Source organism: Lipophrys pholis (assembly GCF_963383615.2).
Source record: "Lipophrys pholis genome assembly, chromosome: 7".
Classification (NCBI taxonomy): Eukaryota; Metazoa; Chordata; class Actinopteri; order Blenniiformes; family Blenniidae; genus Lipophrys; species Lipophrys pholis.
Window position 1 is genome coordinate 10,132,240 of NC_137638.1, and position 22,756 is coordinate 10,154,995.

Sequence of the window (22,756 nt, forward strand, 5' to 3'; positions counted from 1 at the left end):
AAAATCTATGACATGATAGACATTTTTTGAACTTTTTTCAGGAATTAATTTTCAAGTTTCTATCTATTTTGTCCTAATACATCCTGTCTTTCATCCTTGGTATCACTTACTTTATCAACAGGAGAATCCTTTCCCAGAAATCTTAAAACAAACCAAAAACAGTACAATCTTTTGGAGGACATTTATTATCACCTTTTTCAATAAATACACAAAGGGATAAAGTCCATTTGTGCAAAAATTAATGATTAAACTATTGCATTGTACAAAAGCAGCTGCTGCGGTGCGTATTCCTCTCACTTCAAATTGGATCCACAGAAATCCATTTGGCCCATTGCAACTTTTTTTCCTTTGGGTAAAACACCCAGTCAGGTACATTCCTGAATCCCCAACAGAGGAAGAGGATGATTATAAAGGTGTTAATTGGGATTGCGTGTGGGGCTGCCATTCTGACAGTTGGCATCCTGATCGGTCACTTTGGCATCACACAGAGTGGCAGCTCAGCCCCATCCTGGGTGAACGACATAGCAAAGGATTTGGATGAGAATCTCATTCAGAAGTTCATATCTGAGGTGGATCGCAGCCAGCTTGAAGAAAACCTGAGGTCAGTTGATGAATAATGTCATTAACATTTCAGTGGCAGACATCACACTGCCGAACTGAACAGCAACAATGCTTGTAATTGAGATCAGTGATGCACGGTTGGAAATCAACTTCAGCAGAGTAGAACTAAAGTTAAAGTCAGTGATTATTCGAGGGAATTTGGTCAAACCTGCATCCTACATTTCTGGAGAAATCCTTTGTTCTGTGAAGTATAGGACTTCGGTATACCATAGTTTGAAGGACTGTAGCGGACAGGAATTCAGATTGACTGGGAGTCGAATAAAGCTCAAAGTCGGTGGCAAAAACATTTAAAGCTAGAATGTTGCAAAAAGTATATTTTCTTTAAGGCTGATGTTGTAAGAAGGTAGTATTACTTCTTTGTTTCATATAAATGGATTTGGAGTGGACAATAATGTAAGTTAACATGCTACTTCTTTCCTAGTCTGGCTAACTTGACATCAAATTTGGCTGCATGTGGCCCCTGAATTAAAATGTGTTTGACACCCCTGGTTTAAATCATACCCTCTCCCACATTGACTTTTTTTATAACATCGAACAAGCAGTTCAGCCTTGTAAAACATTTGCACCACTCAGAGCACTGGAGGATTTCAGACTGTCTTGGCTATGAGCGAGCTCTTGAAGGGGGCTTACATTCATCTTTCTCTTCCTGGACAGGGAGCTGACAAAAGTTCCCCATATGGCCACCTCCCCCGGAGATGAAAAGACTGTTGAGTTCATGCTGAAGAGATGGCAGGACCCTGACAGTGGTCTGGACCAGGCCTGGAGAGAGGAGTACAGCGTCTATCTGTCTTTCCCTGATGCCAATAACCCCAATAAAGTCACCGTAGGTGAGTCATACAGTTCAGGATAGGAAAAAGCACACCTGTATTTTCAGTTTGTCCCTGAAGTTTGAAAGCAAAATTCCTTAGAATCTTGGATCAGAATTTCCTCTTGAACTTAGTGAATTCTGCTGGAATTTAAATATTATGATATGTGTCAAGGCTTGTGGATGATTAACCAAACGCGCTGCAGTGAGGCAATAATAAAGTTGACAGGACTATAAGCAACTACAACAACTTTATCTTGAGTCTAGTTTCTGTCAATTAAACAGGGTTTTTATGTCTTCTCAATTCTCACTGTCTATCTACCAGTGAACCCATCTGATACTGTGCTGTACACTGCCAGAGAAAAGGAGAAGAGTTATTTTCCAGACCAAGATGATCCTGAGGTGGTGCAGCCATACGCCGCGTACTCCCCTGCAGGACACCCAAGGGTAAGAGGTCCTCGATTGAACTTCACAGACCGCAAAGCAATGAATTCAGGAAGTAACTATTAAGATTTTACAGATTTGATTTTATCCTTTTAAAATCCATTTGTTTATTTTTAAATCTAAAACCCCCCGTCTTTTTTTAAAATGCATCTTAAAACCCACCTGTTCTCTTTGGCCCTCAGTACCACACGAGCTGTGGCGTTTTTACTCTACACAGTTTCACTGTCTTTTAATGTCTGTTATACTACACATACTTTATCCTTTTACTTGTTTAAAATGTTTTATTTAATTTGTATTATCCATATATTTTATCTATGCTATAATGTGTTTCAGAATTTTAGTTACTTTAAAAAAACTATTCTGCTGTGCTTTTTGTTTTAATGCAATTGAAGTGTATTAAGGCATCATGTCAAAATGTAATAACTTCAGAGGAATGGCGTTTGAAGTGTTTGAGCTTGACAGGGCACCTCAAAAGATCTGCTAGGATTTATTATTGTTATTTTTTTATTTATTTATTTATTTTTAATACATTTTTTTTTAATTTCAAAAAGCTGCCAATTTGCCCTCATGCAGTCATCTCAGTGTGCGATGCAAAAATGAACCCTAGTATCTAATCACAGGACTGACAAACAGCTGGTGCCAGTGTGAATTAGTCCACAATCAGAATAATATTACCTATATTTGACCTGCACGAGAGACACAGTAGGTGAGACTACACTTTATTTTCTTTAGGAAATTGATGAATCGATATTTCTGACCATCGTAGATCAGCATACCTTCCATGCAGGTCGAAATTGTGAAGCTCTTTCTAGACACAGGGACTTTTGAAACCAAGAGTTAATAGATCTTCTATGTTTGTAGGCGTTCAATAATTGTTCTAATAATGATAAAAGGAGGTTCATGCATACGACTTTCATTCATGTCACCTTCATCTTCACAGTTAACTTAATGGTCCCCGTTTGTAAATTAAAGAAGAAATAAAGAATTCACAGGGTGCACTTAAGGGTCTTGTCTAGCAGTGTGCACCAGTAAAGTGGGGCAGAAGTAATATTGTATTTTACTGCATGTTTGTTCATATATATCTCTTAAAGGCTGTGTTTCTGGGACTCCCTGTTCTCCGATGACGTATATTGACTAACTGAGACAATAAAAAACCACATGATGGTCATAACGCTGACCTTACTGGCAAAGTGGCGGAGCTTTCCTGTCATAGAGATTTACAGAGAGACAAGAAAGCAATAAAGATGCGGCAGAGTTCTGTTCCACTACTGTCGGTAGCAAAACAAAAGTAGAAGCAGAACAATAAGCCAGATCCATCCGCCTTACCTTCTTATCCAGCGCCATTCACTTATGATTGTTAAAAATCACAGACTCAATCTTTAATTTTTCATTTTGATTGTAGATTCATGGGTCCTAAAAATGTATTATTCTTAATTATGATTGTCAAAGGTTAAAACCTTTTGAATGCCTTATCAAGTAGGAATAACATTGTAAACATTTTAGTATGACTATGATGCTATCAAAATGAGCCAATCAGATTAAATGCACAATGAATAGAGAAATAAAAAGCACTAAAACTGGATCTGGATTGTGAAAGAGACGCCATCATGAAGTTAAAGCACAAGGTGTAATGTTGAATTAAATAACAAGGTCAGTGTGATCTGTTAAAGAGGCAACTGGGAGGATGAAAATGGTAATCTAAAAGAGATCTAATCATTCAAATTTTGGTTGGGCCCTCTGTTTTTTGGGGGTTTTTTTGTACTTGCTGCTGCTGACAGTGTTGATCTTTCTTCCTGTTTTAGGGGAAACTGGTTTATGCCAATCAGGGGAAACCAAGCGACTACAAGCGGCTGAATGATACACTGGACCTCAGAGGAACCATTGCCATCACCAGATATGGTGGAGCAGGGAGGGCAGCGAAAGTGAGTCACTGTTGCCTGTGTGGAGCTTCCAGATCGCGATTATGTTTGGGGATTTCGTCGGCAGAAATCTGGAAAAAAGAAAATAGTTCTGAAGACGCAGAACCTCCATTGATAGAGCTGCCTGATAGTTGGAGCTTTGAGTGCTTTGCCAACTGGCATCACACGTTATCTTTAGTTATGAGATCATGAAGAGATGTGGAACTATGTTAGTGTTTAGATTTATGATCAGTTATGTAATCCGTTATTTACAGAACAAAGATCCAATGAAGAACAGATAAAATCTTCTTCAGATTCACTGATGCTATTGCAGTGAACTGAAATAAAAGGCTGTTATCAGTGACAATCATGGAAAAAAAATAAAAATATATATATATAGCCAAACTGCTGTGTGTATCTCATCCAGGCTATCAATGGTGCACCCTATGGAGTCATCGGGGTGCTCGTCTACACGGAACCTCTGGATATCAATGATGGACTCATGTCGGACATCAATGAGACGTATCCTCACTCCTGGTACATGCCACCCTCGGGTGTAGAGAGAGGAGGTTATGCAACTGACTATGGAGACCTGCTCACGCCTTACCTGGCTGCCAGAGGTATATGGCTGCAATTATCTGATTTGATTTTACAGTGTGCTCATTTGAGTATTTGGAGTTTGTCTCAATTACGGGGGACTATTTATGTTTGTTGTAGAGGGAACCTACAGAATTCCAGTTGAGGATATAACCGGGATCCCTCCCATCCCCACTCAGCCGATCGGATTTGAGGATGCCTACAGATTAATCTGGTTTGTGAGAACAATGATCCTGCTTCTGGAATAGATGTCTGCTGAAGGCTTCAAACTTTACTATTTTACCGTCGTCCTTTCAGTGAGTTGGGTGGTGAAGTGGCTCCTGATGACTGGCAGGGGTCGTTCAATTGTACCTACAACTTTGGAGGCCCGGGATTCAAACCGGATTCAGCTTTCAACAACAGGTACACTGATCCATACATCTCTGATAAGACCTATTAAAATCTCTGGAAGATGTTAGTTTGTTTACTTTCAAAAAAAATTTTAATAATCATAGTCTATATTTTCTTTCATTACATTGCACACAGACCAGATTCCCCAAAAAATCAAGACAGGGACGACAACAGGCTAAAGAGTCACTTGAGAAGCAGCTGGAGGAACATATTGCAACCAGATGGCGACCAGTCAGTGTCATAACTATGTATGAAAAATACTTTAATAACGGCAGAGTGTCTTAGAGGTAAATAGGGAGGAAATTCAACACTTTGAAAAACCTACAACTCGTTCAAAGTTACCATGGATGCACTGGTTGTGTGAGGATCTTGTATTGTTGGAGGAGCAGGGAGCCCAGTGCAGGGAAAGCAGGTTGTGGCAGTGTTTTGAATTTTTGTAATAAGCTGGACAGCGCTATTGTTTTTTTTTTTTTTTTTTTTCCGTGCCCTTGTCCTGTTCGGCAGCTTGGGCCAACAATATGATGTGATTGAGAGCCTTCGGAGTCAGAACAGTTTTTGGTCTTGCAACAGGGAGAGACCTGGAGTCTCCTCCTGTTGCCTTCTCCGTCAGAAGCTGGCATGGCTGCCGTACACGACCGGGGGGGAACGCACAAAGAGAGAGAGAAGAGAAGAGAGAGAAGAAAGTCGAGGGGGGAGGGGGGAGGGGGGTGGGGGGAAGGGGATAACATACAATGTCCTTGTTGTGCTACATATATTATTTGCAATAATCACACTCATCCAAATACTTTCCAACTGTTATTAGATTGAACCAGCCTGAGCAGCTCTATCTAGACAGTAAGATGATTTCCTAGATTTAACCAGCCTGAGCAGCTCTATCTAAACAGTAAGATGATTTCCTAGATTTAACCAGCCTGAGCAGCTCTATCTAGACAGTAACGTGAAGCAGGAACATGAAATAACAAAGAGGCAACAACAAAAGAGGAACATGATTTTTAAAGTTTGAGCAAATGATGACAGACAACAAGCAACTTCAGAAGCACCTTTCGTGAGGAGTGAAAGTGTGTGTGTGTGTGTGTGCGTGTATGTGAGTGTGTGTGGCTTGTCCACTGGGTGTGGCCGGAACTGTTGTGGGGGGACCCGTGGTGACACCCCGGGGTCCGAGGCCACCGCGCCCGGACACCGCCACCCCGGCAGACAGAAGCCCCCCAGGCCCGGGGAGACCCCAGCGAACCACCCCAGAGAGCCCCGCCCCCGCCCAAAAAGCACCCGACGGAGAATGCAGAGAGGAATCCCCCCCAGGCAAGAGGGGCCCACAAGAGAAGGACAAAGGGCACAGGGCCCCAGGCCCCGACCCAAGCCGCCAAGCCGAGAAAAGGCCGGAGCAGGGCCCCCGGGCCGAGCGGGCCGAGAGCCCCCCCAACCCCGGCGGCGAGTCCCACCGCACCCCCGGGAACAGGCCCACCCACCGCCCCCCCCAACCCGGTAAGGCAGAGACGGCCCCAGCCGCCGCGCCCCGGACCAGCCCCGCCCCCAGACCCAGGAAAGCGAAGCCCGGCGCAGGCCCCGGTCGGAGAACAGTCAACTCTACACCCCCAGGAGCCTCATAATCCACCCGCCCCATAACCCCTCCCCCTGGGTCTTGATTGGGAAACCCAACCCATGACCCACCCCGCACACACACACACCCACACACACACCCACACACCCACCCACACACCCACACACCCACACACACACACACACACACACACGGAACGGGGGGGGGGAGTGATGACTCTCGCACCCTCAGGCCGCCGGCCGGGCCCCCTCCCGGCCACCGCGGTATCCCAACCTCCACCAATCCAACAGCAAGTGGAGAAGGAGCACCGCACCCCAGCCCCCCCACAAGCGCCGCGCCCGAGGGAGCGCGCCCCCCGCACTCCAGCCGCACTCACCCCGGGCCGGGGCGGGACCCCAGCGGGAGGTGCTGGGGGGAGCCACGTCTCCCGCCCTTCCCCTGCCCTATATGTGTGTTGGATGTATGTAAGGGTGTGTTTTTGTGTTTTGAAAAGGTGGATGCGATGTGTGTGTCTATGGTGCGGTTTAAAATTGGGGGGTAGCGGGGCCCGGGCGTTCTACCGCTGACAAGCGGCAGAACCCCGAAAGCGGCTTACCCCCTCAAGACCCTACATGACTAAGTGTGGTTAAAATTGTGGGTGGTGCAAAGTCGGGGGAGGACCCAGACCGCAATTAAGTAGCCTGGACCCCCCACCTAGGCACCGCCCCACTGTTCCCTATTGTGGGGTAATATAAGGTGAGGTAAGGCAGGGAGGGTTCTGAGGGAGGGGGTCCCCCCGTCGCTAGGACCTTGGCCCAGCTGGACCCCCCGTGGACAGCGCTATTGTGAATGCACTGGAGCTTGTGGAGACGAGAGAATTGAATTGATTTAAAAAGCTCTCTAATGGAAGAAGTTATGTGATTTTTACATTGTATGATATCATCAAGCACAGTGCACGGGACGAGGTCAAAAGTCAATGTTGGATGATTGGGATATTTGAGCCCTCGGGTATTAGTGCATTAATAAGAAAGGGCAGGATTTAAAACAGGAAACCACTGCATGAAACACTATCTGTGAACACAGTTCAACATGCAATCCACAAACACAGTTTAGAAGTGTATCATGTAAAGAAGAAGACAAATACAAACACAGAAACAAAGAAGCTGTTGCCTTCAGTACTGAGGTACAAAACTGTATGAATCACAACATTATAGTTTTTCAGTAGATGAGTGTGTGCGCTGAACTGACCTGCCTGCTGTGTCGACCGATCACCAATAAAAAACGTTTCCAAATTTTGCTTCCTCGAGCAAAACCTCTGGAAAAGAAGTTGAACAATTTCACGCTTAAAGCTACACTAAAGAAGATGAATCCCTCAAAATTTCTGCAATTTGTCACCTCACGTCCGGGACATTTAAATACAGTTATTATAAGAGAGTGTTAAAGCTAAACATTTTTTTGATAATTTTTTTTTACTATTTAATGTATTGCATTGTTTTTTGTTTTGGTTTTTTACTTAAATTTTTACTTGAATTTTTTTACTTGAATTTACAAAATGTCCCAACCTTCTTCTTCTTTTTTTTTCCGGGGATTAAATTACTTCTACAATGTAGGCATCCACACCTCCAATAGTTTGTATATATAATTTAGGTAATAATGTGATGAGAGGCTAAATTGGCTTCTTTCTTTACTTGTTCAGTTGTTGTTTTTTTCTACATCCTGCTGCAGTGGAGAGTCTTTGTCCGTCTTATCTTTGTTGCAACATGATTCAGAGAAGTTGGAATTTTTCTTGCAGTGATGTGAAATTGGACATCTACAACCAGGCTGGGCAGAAAAACTCCTCCAATGTGATGGGAGTAATCAGAGGAAGTGTTGAGCCAGGTGAGGGAGCCCAAACCAGCAATTCCTTATCAACACTTTCAGCTTGCTAATATGTGTGTGTGTGTGTGTGTGTGTGTGTGTGTGTGTGTGTGTGTGTGTGTGTGTGTGTGTGTGTGTGTGTGTGTGTGTGTGTGTGTGTGTGTGTGTGTGTGTGTGTGTGTGTCCACAGACAGGTATGTGATCTATGGGAACCACAGGGACAGCTGGGTCCACGGCGCCATCGACCCGAGCAGCGGGACGTCTGTCATGCTGGAGCTGTCCAGGATTCTGGGCAGGATGGTGAAGCAGGGTGAGGAACGTTTTATCAGCTGGGATGTGTGGTCCATTCTTTGGTGTGTTTCTGGTGCTGGATGAAGGGTTGATCTCTCTGCGGTAGGCAAATGGAGGCCTCGCAGGTCCATTATCTTTGGAAGCTGGGGAGCGGAGGAGTTTGGCCTTATCGGATCTGCTGAATACACAGAGGTGATTTACAATGGTGCTTTCGCTCTAAATGTACCTGTTAGAAAAGTCTAATTTCCCAGTTGAGGGGTTTCCTGTACAAGACAACACACTGGTGAAATTTTAAGGTCAACATCATTGATGGTCATTGCATGTATGCACATAGAATTCTGCTGTTTGTTCAAGTTAACGAAGACAATGGTAAGGTTGGTTAATCACAGAGTGCCTCATTAAGGAATATCAGTTCCCATATGAAAGAACACATGCCATTTTAAGTGACATCACATTGGGATTTTAGTAGAGCTCTAAACCTTCTCATTTGGGAACATTGACAGCATTCAAATGTTTTTCCATCTCAGTCATTCATTATTGCACCACAAGTATTTTCTCCTAACCAACAAACCTGTTTGTTTTTTATTTTAGCAACATATGTATCTGTGCATTGACAATGATCTCGTCTCTTCTTCAGCAATACTACACCAAGCTCAGCGAACGCACCGTTGCTTACATTAACGTGGACATAGCTGTGTTTGGTGAGCAGCCTCCTATTCTGCTCGTGATACTTGTGCATGCTTTGTTGAACGAGTATCGATCACCACCTGCACCATGGGAAAAAAAACCTGAAAGATATTAAATATTCTTTGAGTTTCCATTAAAAAAAAAGTTGATAATTCCATATGGACACTAAGGTATTGCAGAAACCAGACTATTTGTTGATGATGGTTGTTTGGTCGCCTTGCTCAGAGGTTGATAGCAATGCTCATCTAAAACCTTCCTTTATCTCCTGCCTGTCAGCCAACGCTACGCTCAGAGCCTCAGCCATGCCGTCAATGCAGAACGTCATATTCAAAGCCACAAAAGGGGTACATTGTCCAACAAACTGCCTCACATTGGTTCATGAGGACATCAGCAGTCTGTAACATTTATGTTTGTTCTCCAGGTGACTGCACCTGGACTGCACTCTACATCTGTGTATGACAACTGGATGCATTATTCCAACAGGACCAGCACGGCCCATGGACTCATTCCCAGGTGATAACAACATTATTGGCCCCTTATACTGTATGTGGTTTGACTCTAGTACACATAGCCTACAAATTACAGATAGAATATTCAGAAATACTATAGAATATATGTTTTCTGACTGGGATTGGAAGCATTTTTCATAATTTCCAAAACAACGTATCTGCAGTGTGGAAACCACGGATCTGTAGAAGGACCGTCAAGTTCTGGTCCTGGAGGGTCTTCTGTCTTGCGCAACCTTCAACAAACCTGATTCTAAAGAGTTGTCAGTTATCAATGTTTCTACAAAGCTGAATTATTACCATAAATCACATTCAGGTGTTTCACAGCAAGGACATGATGAAAACATGCAAGACTTTGGACAGTACTGAGTATAGTAGAATCCTTGTGATGCACTCATGGATAACTGAGAAGTGGGAAAGTTCCAACCTAAGTGCAGGGGAAATATGTATTCTGAGCTTTTCATTAAGAAAGTGGGAAACACAAGAGAAGTAAACCTGATGTCAACACTGCGGTTTTCATATATTTACATCATCTCCATGAATGCACTATTGCTCAGTATTCAGAAGAGGTGGCAGGCTGGATTTACAATGTATGATCATGACAGTTTACATAATTCAGCATGATTAATACCAACATTTAACATTTTTGATCTCCTGCTGCACAGATTTCAGTCAGGGTGAGACTTTCTTTTCAACTCTGTGTTTCAAGAATGATAGTTTATCATTTAAAAAGAAAGGCTATCATTAAGGAAACTACTTCAGGTTACTTCAGGAAGATAGACGATTGGATAACAGAACCAAATGAAGAATTTTAAACAGAAAAGTGTTTACCAGCATGTCATCTTCTATGTGATTAAAAAAAAAAAAAGTAAATATTCTTTAAGTGAAGGATGGAATTTAAAAAAAAATCAATTCATCCATTCTCTATACAGATTTATCCAGTTCAGGGTAGCAGGATGATCCAAGCGGACTGTGGGCAGGTTTGCAGTCCATCACAGGACAAACACTGAGAGACGATCTAAGACAAACAATCAACATAGTACATGCAACAAGAACAAATGAAAAGCTATACTATAGACTTTAAGGTAAAGAGTGTGTAGGTATTATATGATGTGAGGAGTGTCCATTTGGAAATAAAAATCAAATTTTGCATGTCTGTGTTGTACGGTCTGTGGTGACAATGTGATTTACTCTGCGAAGTGATTTGATTCAACTGGATGCATTCTCCACGGAAATGGCAGCTCTATTGTTCCCACCTCTCACAGTGAAAGACGCGTCATGTGTTGTGTCCTCCCTCCACAGAATGGGCTATCTGACAGGCGCAGGAAGCGATTATGCCGCTTTTGTTCATTACCTGGGAATCGCTGCCATGGATCTTTCATACACATATGACAGGGTAATAAAAACATCTTAGATACTATTAATTACATTGGGTTGTTTTTTTGGGGGGTGGAGTAGTTGCCTATGTGCTCAATGTCAAGTGTAGACTCTTTCAATGGATGGATGGATGGATGGTTGGCTCTCATTCTGATGTTCCTCTTCACACAGACTAAAACGAATGCCAGGATTTACCCTGCGTACCACACAGCGTACGACACCTTTCACTACGCCTCAAATTTCATTGATCCTGGTGAGCGTTCCTCGTCTTCTTCTGATTGTCTTTTCTGGTGGTGAAGTTGCCAACTTTTTCATAACCTCATAGTCAAACCTTATTTTCAGGCTTTTTCGGCCACCAAGCCGTCACAAGGACAGCCGGAAGCATCCTGTTGCGACTTGCCGACAGTCTGGTGCTGCCGCTGAACTGTAGCGACTACGCTGAGAGTCTGGAGGACTACCTCAACACTGCAGTGACACTTTACCAGGACCAACTTCAAATCAGGGGCATCTCCATGGGTAAGCAAAAGACAATTAGAGAGATTAATGTCTCATTTGAGGCAGTGCTACTTCTGCAGGTTTGACTTTAGGCCAAGGTGAAACTGTATTCAGAAGTTCTCCTGCCACAAGAGGACTGGTTCACAAGTTGATCGGAGGAGACAAAGTCTACGCAGAGAAGCTGAATTGATCCGTTCTGTCTTTCAGAGCCAATAAAATGGGCAGTCGCCAGCTTTCGCGCTACAGCCAACGCTTTGGACCAGTTGATCCACAGTTCAGACCTGGCAAATGAAACGTGGGTGTTCACAGTCTGAGTGTGCATACAAATCCTCAACCATGCATATATATATATATATATATGTGCGACCTCAAAAAAAAACCATTTCTGTCTCTTCCATAGACCGTTGAAAGTCCGGAGGATCAATGACCAGCTCATGCTGTTCGACAGAGCTTTCCTGAACCCGCAGGCCTTTCCGGAAAAATACGCATTCAGGTGAGAAGATGGTGGCACCAGGAGTCAAAGTTAGAGGAGCCATACAAAAGTGCTGAAAATTAAACCTGCTGTCCTATTAGTTCCTAATGTATTTATTTCTGCATCTTCATGTTGCTTTATAAACATACAAAAAATATCTTCAAAGTAAAGTCAAAAAGGATGGCAACTTGACATCAGTGGTGACATCTGTGTTGTATGTGGTGCCTATATAAATAAAGTTGAATTGAATGATCAATAGCACTTGAAGGCAGGAGGTACTAAGAAGGCTGCCCCTGGAGCTATACTTTACTATACTATACATACTCATACTTTTACACAGTGTTTCTTCTTCTTTTTGTTAAAAAAAATTGTCTAAAACAATAACTATTCTTTTGTTCAAATGCTTTGTTCTGGGTGACATGGTGAGAAACTACATAATTACAAGCACGCGGTGGGATGTCAGACATTATTTGACACTTTGTAGAACCGGCAAACATACTCACACACTTTACTTGAGTAGAAATAAATGTAAAAGTTCTGGTTCCGCTTGTTCAAGTACAAAAGTGAAATTTTCAGTTTAAACTGTGTTGATACACCAAGTCTTCATGAAGGCTTCTTGAATCTCTCATATAAAGTTACATGCACGTTTACACACATTATTAAATCATTAGAAGTTACATAAGTCTTTATTCAACTTTTATTAGAACAGTGACCTGCTGCATGGTGAACAGTGTCTCTCATTATGTGTCCCACAGACACGTCATCTGGGCCTCGAGTAGCGCCGGCAACGCCACGTTCCCGGGTTTGGCTGATGCCTTCGCCAACGCCGAGTCCTCAGAACAGCCCAGCGACTGGGAGAGAGTCCACTACCACCTGTCAGTGCTGAGCCAAGCCATCGAGGGCGCCGCCAGCATGCTGGCAGAGGTCATATGAACACCCATCGGGAGCAAGACAAAACACTATCTCAGGAATCATCTCTGGTGCATATTGAGACAGTTCACCAGAGGCAGGAGATTTTTAAGCACAATGCAACTTTTTTAATAAAGTGCCAACCACAACTGCTGTGGTTTAAAGAGAGATGGTGCCATTTGTTTTTTCATACATTCATTTAAATTAGTGGTCCTCGACTGGCATTTTGACTGGTCGACTGGTCTGTTGAAGTGAAAAAAAAAAAGGATATAGTTTGAATTTGTGATCGTCAAATACAATGCTGTACTATGCCAACACAAACAAAATAAACATTGATCGATAAATCAGGATGTAGAGACGGAAATAGTCACTGTCATGATTAAAAGAATCCTGAAACTTTAGACTCAAACTATGTTTTTATGCACAAATATCCAATAAAATTAAGATGTAGTTTCAAAATATAAGTCCACATGTTGTCCACACGTAGTTGTTTTCATACAACTTTATCCTCGATTTCATAAAATCAACATCAACATGCCATGATCAATTAGAATACGTGAACACCCTGACTTCCTGGACTTACAATCTGCTGACTGTTAATGAGCCAAATTACATGATGCAACATTGATTTTTATCTTTTTCTATTTTTTGGGTGGCGACCCACCAGTTGAGAGTCACTGATTTAAAACTGAATTTCTATTGTAAATATCCCTCCGGCTGCACTAGTTGAAGTACAAACGGACCTTTGTTCATTCAGGTTGTCTCTTATTGTCAAGATGTACCACACATTTAAACACAAATAATTGCACAAGAAACAACTAACACATGAAATAAATGAATGAAAAGCACGACTGAGGTTGTGAGGTGAATGGTACGCATTTGCCAGACTTTCAATGAGAAGTTGAACAGTTTGAGTTTCATTGCGTTCAGCTGGCGTTCCATCAGTTAGTTGTTGGACGATGATGTTCTAAAAAGAAACTTTATGAACAATCTACAAACAGCAGCAGCAGAAGAGCTAAAAGTGCTCATCCAGCATGAAACAAATTCTAATTTTAAAGGGAAGTAAACATGTTAATGTTCTCATTGGCTGCCAGGCGTCGCTCATGTCGTCTGGAGGATTAATGCGGTGATCTTCCAGTTCACAAGAGCTCCGTGAAATAGTAACACGATGAAAACAAGAATAAATGATAATACCAATGAAGGACAACCTGCACCTACCCAGCTGTACTGCATGGGCTGCAGATTCCTCTTGCTGCCCCTGTTGTAATCAAACTACAAGACTTTTGTTTTATTCCACCAGGGGTCAGAAAAACGCATCGGGAGCAAGTCTTCCTGGGGTTGTACACATCTGTGATTGCTGTTACCAAAGCTGCTAATTGAACGCTGGGTGGAGTTCTGGTTGTTGGGAGCTCTGAAGCATGTTTTAGAGCAGGAAGGATCAAATGTGGGGCCCACAGACCTTCCTGCTCTGACAAGTTTAGATAGAAAAACCACGAGAAGACACTTATCTAAAGCAAAACTGTAAAACTGCCTGTTGCTTTTATTGTGAAAACTCCTGCTGGTGTTTGTTTGGTGAGAGAGATCGCCAGCATTTTGGCTTCACTTGAACGTTTTTGCAAATATCACAGAGCCTCTCTGCTCACCCTCTCCTCTGGTTAAAGTTTACAGCGTTGTTAGTCACACCCGTTTGAGGCCTCGGCGCTGCGGTGGAAACAGCCACGGGACCGCGCTGGTGTGTAGAGGAGTGACTGTGTGCTTGTGTGGGCTGGTGGATAAAGGAGGTGGGGAAGTTTCAGTCCACTTATAGCGGCTGCTGCTCCCTCCTTCAAAAGATGGGCTCTCTGGGGTCTCGATTGTTCTTTAATCCCTCACGCTGACATTTTCACTGACCAGCATTTGAATGGTATCAAAGTTTAAAGTCTTAATGAACAGCGTGTGAGTGGAATGACTGGAAGTATTGCTGGTAAAATATATAGATGTTCCTCAGAATTTTTGGCAGTGGGAATATTTACGCTATTTTTTTATTTTTATTTTAACGGCTGAGTGATTTATTTGACTTTCACACATTTTCACAATATTTAAAAAACAAACAAACAAGCAAGTCTCTTTTTAAATGCTCCAGCACAGGAAAATAGAATTATAGCTTCTGTTAGAGCTCACGGTCAAGCGCCTTCATTCTGTAATCTAAATCATCAGGGTCCGAGTCATGTTTACTCAAGTGAGTGACTCCCGCAAATACCTGGAAACTTTGCTTGATGTCTGAGGACAAAATGAAAACTGAACTGAGAAGAGAGACGATATTTGTATAGTCAAGAATTCCCCATTGCCTCATGACATTTGTGCACACGTTTGTCCTGATGTTCTGCAAATCTCAAGCTGGGGTCATGCGACATTCCTGGGGAAATCCTGCAATATGTGCAAAACACCGATTCAATATGGCCCCAAGAGAAAATTGCTGACAATTTCTATATTATCTTATATTTGTGTGTCTCTGAAAAAAAGTCTGTGTACGGGTAAACTTGTTAAAGAAAATAAAAAAACAGTTTACTTTCAATGAAAACTAAGCCACATTCAGAATAGATGTTTGAGCTTATTAAAGAAAAGAAAATATTGTATCTTATTAATGGCAGCAACCCAAATACTTACAGCTCTGTTGATGATCCCACAAATGCATATTTCTTCACCAATGCGGCATCATTTAAAAGCACAAGATTCTTCTATTGAAAGGTGGAGCAATTAACCTCCCGGACATGTTTGTTTGGACTGTGTGATAAAACCAAAGCATCCAGAGGAAACTCACTTCAAGCGGTACAGCACAAACAACCGATAAAACTGTCAGTCAAAGAACAACACCTGTGGGTTATACTCGCCAGTCGCAGAGTTTATTCTTTTAAATATACATAGACTTTCCTCCCCTCATTTTAAATACCCCACCTCCCTCCCCACCCCTGTAATCCAACCACCCCCCCCCACATTTCTTCCCTCGCTCTCGATTATCTGCTGTCTTTGTAACCAGAGAGAAAGCTCGTCCAGCTGAAAAACACACTCTACTTTGTGCAGCATATTGCTTATTAAGACATTTGCGAAAAACATAAATTAAAAATACTACAGCTCGTCTTTATTTTTTTTTTCCTTCCTTCCAATTCCTGCTCCGACATCAGACTGTTTTGAACAGAGTCTAATAGAAAGGAAAACTTCTTCGAAAGAAACCAGCACAGTGTCCCTCAGTCTGGCTACATCCAAGAAATGAACTGGGTTCCCATGTTTGTGACACAAGTGCACAGTGGTTTGTACCGTGAGGAGTGACAGGAGTGAAGAAGAGAAATTTATTTCTCAACAGATGTCCTGAGTTTGGTCAAATTATGAGGGTGTGGCTTTTTTTTATTTTTATTTTTTTAAATTCAATCGCGGTATGTGATAAAACATTAAAACATCCAGTTGATTTGGCCGATTCTCTTCCAGCCACTGACTTCACGAGTGTTTGAGTCTCTGCTCATCACAAGGTGTGTGTGTGTGTGTGTGTGTGTGTGTGTATATAACGTCACATCCCTCCCAAAACGACAACAACAAGAACAGTGCTGAAGAGTTACAATTACTGGTCCGATGAGGCAGTTGAAGCTGCAGGCAGAGTGAAGGACAGTGTGATACGGCACTAGAGGAAAACTCAGGTGTTTTAAGTCACAAGGCATGCATGTTAACACTGAACTCTAAGGGTTTTTGCCACCAGAAGTGCTTCTGCGGTCATTCTTTGATGTGAGATGTGGTGCGGCGGGGTCTCGTCCATCGGTGTGTGTGTGCGTGCAGGTTTGTCCCGTGACGATGAGGCTACAGGAAAAGTGCTGCTTTTCAGTGACGCCCCTCAAACTAAATGTCACATGTTAAAACTTTGACCATTTCTTTTTTAAATGAACTTTTTGCCGTGACTGAGTCCGAACTTTTAGTGGGCGCTGAATAGTTAAAAAGCTGGACTTTTCCGCTGACCGTCATCGGATCAAATGTTTGTTTTGTGTGCTTGTGGCGCGTCTCATCGAGTCTCATTAAGTTTCCTGTCCATCACTGTCGCAGTCCCGTGTGTCTCCCGCCCTCCCTCATTCAGGAAGCACAGGGAGGGGCTGCGTTGGCATCTGGGGGTGGGGGGTGGGGTGGGGTGGGGGTGCTCTGAGAGGTCAGATGGGGGTCACACACGGGGGGAGTAGTTAGGGTTTCTTGGCACCTCGGTGAAAGATTTCAGCTCATACGTGATCCCTGCATCCACCTCAATGGATTTACGGGAGAATAGCAGCCGGATATCGTTGTGCAAGTAGATCTTCCCAGATTTGGAGCTCTGGAATCTGAGAGCCCAAAAAACCCCAAAAGATGTTAGTTAGGGACTTTAAGAAAATGAGCATTAAAAAAAATGGTGGTCACACGTCTCGATTTAAAAACATATACCAAGTTTCATGGCTCTGACATTTTACACCCAACTGTGTGAAACCACTGGGCTGTATTTATCATGCACTGAGCATCAAAGCCGTGTGAAACGTCAGTGGTACCTGAGATGTATCAGGTAGCAGAGAATCTTCTTTCTGTCGAGCGCTCCGGCCCCTGGGGACGCCTCGCCCTTCCCCTCCACCTCGTCCTCCACTGGCACCAGGAAGATGCGGTGGCGCAGGAAGGTCATGTGATTGACAGGCATATCGCTAAAGTTATAGGTCACCAGGAACATCTTCACCACAGTTTTGTTGGGATTAAATAAGGTCTGAGGGGGGAAAACAGAGAGAGTCAGCAATGTGCCAAACTAATAAAGATCGTATTATCAAACTGTGCATTATATTCAATGAAGTTATAGAAATATGACATTGAGATTTATAAAAATATGGAAGTAAGCAGAGCTTTCTTTAAATGAGATTAGGGAAATAATAACACACCACTTGAATGGTCCCTGCTTTGGGTATGCTGTATCCTTTCTTTCCAAGGGGCTCCAGGGATATCACCCCCTGTGAGGTTGGGAGAGAGACATGAGACGCTCGGTGAACATTGTCAGGCTTTCTGTGAAGAGCGGCATTTTCATCATGGAAGTGAACTCCCCGTGTACAGAGATTCATAGATGATGGCATCATCCACATTTGCACGGATCATTTAATGTAAAAAACACAGTACACTCAGAAAAAAACATTCACGTAGGTATGAATGACGGCTGACATTGAAAACATGGTTCACTACTCCAGGCTTCGATGGCTCATAGTGCTCTAGTACGACATCTAGTGGTCAATAAAAAGAAGTGCAATCGAGCGTGTTATTGATTGGTTCGTGGAATGTTTTGACTTTGGATCGCCATGCTCATTCCTGTTCAACTACACTAGATGATTGTATAGTTTCTAGAGGAAACAACAACAATAATAAAATTACTACTGGTGATAATAATGACAATCCCTATTTAAGAGCATGTTTCATATTTGGCATGTCTGTTTGTAACCTTATATATTCTTCACTTTTCTTTGTGGAATGAAATGTGGAACGGTGCTGCTATATTTATTAGATGTGCGAGTTGCAAAACACAGTTTATATAATGGATCTATTCATCTATCTAACTAGATTCTCAACAAAATACACAATCTGATACAACACTACTCACTCTCAAAGCAACTCATGGCAACAACAGCAACAAAATTAACCTACTCAGAGAAAAAAAAAACTCAAATAAGCAACACTAAGGAGGGATCTCCTTTCCTGGAACGCATGACAAAGCAAACCCATCAGGTGATTTGTTGACGTTTGTTCCATCACTGCATGTCAGGGAGTCACATGATGCCAAATGCCAATTACCAGTTCAACAAGCCAAATCAGAGGCATCACTCACAGACACGGATGTTCAACGCCAACAGCTGGCTTCCAAATGACACAGTGAAGAAGCTCTGCTGCAACAAAGGACTGGCGATTTCTATATTTAAGCGTGGTCGCTCATTCTAATATAAGTGCTGATCCTTAGGGTCCATAAATATATACATATATGATGAATGTGGGATGCAGTTTGTGTTGATGCTTCTGTTGGGTGGAGCCCCCCCCCCATCAGCTCTTTTTTTTCATAATTTTGATCAACTCATCTGACAAACATGTTCCAAGTAAAAGTTTCTAACTGGCACACACCCTCATATGGATGCCAACTATGATTTAGAAAAGTTTTTACTGTGAAATTCGGCTATTAGGCATTTTGCTACTCAGCATGAGGCTATATTGTGTATTGTGTATGAGCGGTGGCAGCTCTGCCTCACTTGTGTTTTAAATAGAAGTATTAGTGTGTCTGCTGTTTTAATTATTGTTAGAGGGAGAGTTTATTCCTGTGCTGTTAAATCGCATCCTGGACAGACCTATCATGTCCACAGATGAAGTAAAAAGAGGGGGAAATTAAAAAAAACAAAAAAACTATCCAATGCAGGTTTAAAATATTTGGCTATTTAAAATTGTATTTGAATCTGTATAGTTACAGGTTGTTGCACGCCATTGAATTTATCCTTGAGCTTCACTATGCGTGTAGAGAGAGGCACACAAACGCAGAATGTCTTGCAGACAATGCACAGACTGACCAGGAAGGGAGAGGGTGCGCTGTGCTCGGAGATGTCGTAGTACGTGACCTGCACGGGCAGGGTGACGTGCTGGGGGCAATAGGAGCCGCTGGCGCCGATCTCTGCCGTGAAGCCTTCGATCTGGCCGGATGGGGAAAATCGGCCTTTCAGCATGGACTCCTGAGATGCACAGCACAGAAGAAAAAGGCTTTTTACTCACACGCGGAAGCAACATTTAAATTGTGAAAATCCACAAAGTCACATTTTGTGTGTTAAACTTGATGCAAACGAAAAACCTGTTCCACACAGTTGTAAAACAAGCACTATTCACCAAACACCCGTATGAGTTGAGACATGTCATACTTATGTATTTACATATCTCTGGGAAGGCTGTGCAACATTTTGCAGTTTTGAGCTCATAAACAGTGTTGTATCCAAACAAAAACTCGTTATTCAAAAGCTGCCGAGAAACATTGTTTAAAGAAGATGAATAAATCCAACTGCTGGAATTTCTGTTCTCTCTGTATCTTGCTTTCCATTATTGTCAAAACATGTGAAAGCTTTGACCTCATACTGTCTTTATCAGCCCTTCATAATTGTATAAGTATAGTATGATGTGGTAGTAGTATGTTGTTAATGCTACTCACATTATTTTGCCATTTATTTGCCCAAATACTATTTAGTAGATAATGTTTGCCTTCACATTTGGATAAAAACAACAACAACAAAAAACACACATGTTATCATGAACTCTTCTCATTGAAAAGAGCCACAGCTCCTTTAACTATGAACTCTAATGAAGTATTTGAATTTACGTATTTGTGACAAAGAAAAAGAAAAGGTACAATTGATATCCGAACAGTTACGCCGCATAGGATCGCACAGGTGTGCTTATGATTTGTATGTCTTCCTAGAACATCCGGGCCTCGTGTTTGCAGCAGTCGTGTAAAGATTAGTACCTCAAAGTTACCAAGCAGCGATCTGCTGATGGAGGATGAGGGCCAACTGGATCGTGCAGATCGGCTACTGGTGTCCGTGTGCCTGCCGCTGCGCAGCTGTCGGCTGGATATGACCGCAAACACACACAAAACAGGCCGGTGGTTAGTGGTGAAGATTACACTAATTTCATCTGAGCCCACATGTCGCATGCCTGAGTGTGTCTGAACATTCAGGCCCAGACACAAAACCCTTTAATTTGGTGGAGCTGAAAACCTCCACAAAGTCCCACCTCCTGCTCCTGTGTTGACTTTTCTGAAGTAACTCTACTAACACTGTTAGTAATGTTTTCATGTTATGTGTGAGTGGGGTAAATATGCTCCTCTAACCTAGTTTGGCAGGATAAGTTTAATTATTTTAACCTGGTCCTTTCATCACTTACAGGATGTGATTTGTGGTCTTTGGTTTTTACTTTGACTGTGAATATACATATATTTTTTTCTAGTATTTTTTTCCCATCTTAATTCTGAATTGTTTCAATTACTTCTACATCACATACAATTTTTTAAAAGTGTGTCATTTAAAACAAACCAAAAAAATAAACACAAAACATTAGCCACATTATTTACACCCCCCCCTTTGGGATAAACAAACCGGCATGTCCCCTTACATGCTCCTCAACCAGAACTTTCTTCATAAATCACACCCTGGATATCAGAGAATTAAATTATGGTGGGTGACTCACCTTTTCAATCGCAGCCCATTCTTTAGTCGTCTGCCTGATCTCGAGCAGTCTGTGGCAGTCTGGAAAAAGACACACAAACTATTACATTTTGTCTGATATTTAGGGTCCGAGCACTGAAAGTGCCGGGGGATCTTATTGAAACCCAAGGGTTTACTATTACTATTATTATTAATATTATTCTACCGTAAATCTCAATGCGATTTTGAGGGCCTAAACATACAGAACCTTTTGAGACACTTTGCACACTCATCAGGCCCGGTGAAAAATGTGATTATTTGGAGAAATCCCACATTTGAAACACACATCCCCAGAACCACGTCTCACCCAGAGCTACGAATGTCGATACACATATGTAACATACTGATATGTAAAAAACTGATCGACCTTAAAGACACATTGCATCAGAGACCGGCCCTCATCACAGCTACAGCACAATGACAACCATCAACCATAGCGCCACCTGCTGGAAACAGGAGGCCTGGTGTACATGTTCCGATCGGGGTCAAACTTCACACGTTGCATGGAGAAGGCAATAACTGTATGGTAATAATAACTTGCCGTTGGCATACACGCTATTTAGCAAACGTGCCAATAACACACGTGCTGACGTTAGCATACGCACTATATGCTAGCTTTAGCTATGTTCATCTTCATATCAATCAAGTTCTTAATGTCACTTTGTGTATTATTGTGATGTTTGCCTGTGTACCAGAGTTTTGTATTTGTGTAATAGAGATTATATCTTTTCCTTTTTTTTCCAGTTTCACTCTGTTTAACTGTCAGTGACTTCGCTGCAAGAAGTCATTAAAGCTGCTGGCTTTCCTGGCTCTCAAAAGAGTTGGGCTGACTGTTTAATCCATGTTAACACTGCAGCAGTACAACACAGAGAGAGCAGTACACACATGCCTACTGACGTTCTCCCGTTCAAGGCTGTTTGGAGCTTAAATTTACTCAGCTGTGCAAAAAAATTAAAACTTTTTTTTTTTTTTAACTAGAGATAAACAAGAATGTTATCAAATACAACTCCCAGCCACTAGTTGGTGTTTCTGTGATAGAAAACCATTATACTTTTCTTTTATTTTCTTACTTACTGAGCACTGACTACTGGAGGCTGTGTCAAGCGGGCAAGTGTTCTCCTTGTCCAATCTTCTGCTCATCCTATGGGATACCTGGTAGCCAAACCTCTGCCACCTGCTAGCCACTTGTTCACATCAAACCTGTCACTCATGGTTTCCTGGTCATCCTCAGGAGACCCTCGGTCATTGTGGCTCTCTACGGAGCTTGTGCTTCTTTGTCAGCTTGTCTTCCCATCGTCACACTGGGTCAAATCCACGTAACACATTTCAAAGTGTTATCCGCTTCTACTTAACAACTACTCACTCAGGTCACACTTCTGATCGCTTAGATCTGGTCATTTTCGTCAACTCTTCGTCTTTTCTATATATTTCTAACTCGTCTTTCCTCATACACAGACTTCTAATAATGGTGCCACACCTGTATATGATCTAACTAGTCCAGCCTTTAGTACACTCCAAGCTCCCTGGGGCCTCTCCACGTTCAAAAATGGCCAATACATTTCCAGAACCATATAAGCTGTGTGTGTGTGTGTGTGTGTGTGTGTGTGTGTGTGTGTGTGTGTGTGTGTGT

The 22,756-nt window shown here is 42.4% G+C and overlaps 2 protein-coding genes across 3 annotated transcripts in view; one reads left to right on the forward strand and one right to left on the reverse strand.

Annotated features, from left to right (window-relative positions):
* Positions 1-252: 252 nt before the first annotated feature.
* Positions 253-13,341, forward strand: naaladl1 (N-acetylated alpha-linked acidic dipeptidase like 1). The gene is made up of 19 exons (XM_080468238.1): positions 253-601; positions 1,276-1,448; positions 1,752-1,873; positions 3,673-3,792; positions 4,196-4,388; positions 4,486-4,579; positions 4,663-4,767; positions 8,085-8,170; positions 8,340-8,459; positions 8,547-8,632; positions 9,078-9,141; positions 9,404-9,471; positions 9,549-9,640; positions 10,936-11,029; positions 11,182-11,263; positions 11,353-11,526; positions 11,713-11,800; positions 11,906-11,998; positions 12,733-13,341. Exons 1-19 carry the CDS (start codon positions 402-404, stop codon positions 12,908-12,910), a joined length of 2,232 nt encoding a protein of 743 aa, XP_080324364.1. The 5' UTR covers positions 253-401; the 3' UTR covers positions 12,911-13,341.
* A 2,409-nt stretch (positions 13,342-15,750) lies between these two features.
* Positions 15,751-22,756, reverse strand: part of atosb (atos homolog b) — a 32,763-nt gene continuing 25,757 nt past the window's right edge. For both annotated transcript variants that reach the window (XM_080466732.1, XM_080466731.1), the window contains exons 5-10: positions 21,110-21,168; positions 20,388-20,490; positions 19,450-19,608; positions 17,794-17,862; positions 17,419-17,624; positions 15,751-17,217 (exon numbers count right to left, since the gene is read on the reverse strand). In XM_080466732.1, the coding sequence (XP_080322858.1) occupies positions 17,064-17,217; positions 17,419-17,624; positions 17,794-17,862; positions 19,450-19,608; positions 20,388-20,490; positions 21,110-21,168 (750 nt within the window). In that variant the 3' untranslated portion in view covers positions 15,751-17,063. The remainder of the gene's footprint in view (positions 17,218-17,418; positions 17,625-17,793; positions 17,863-19,449; positions 19,609-20,387; positions 20,491-21,109; positions 21,169-22,756) is intronic.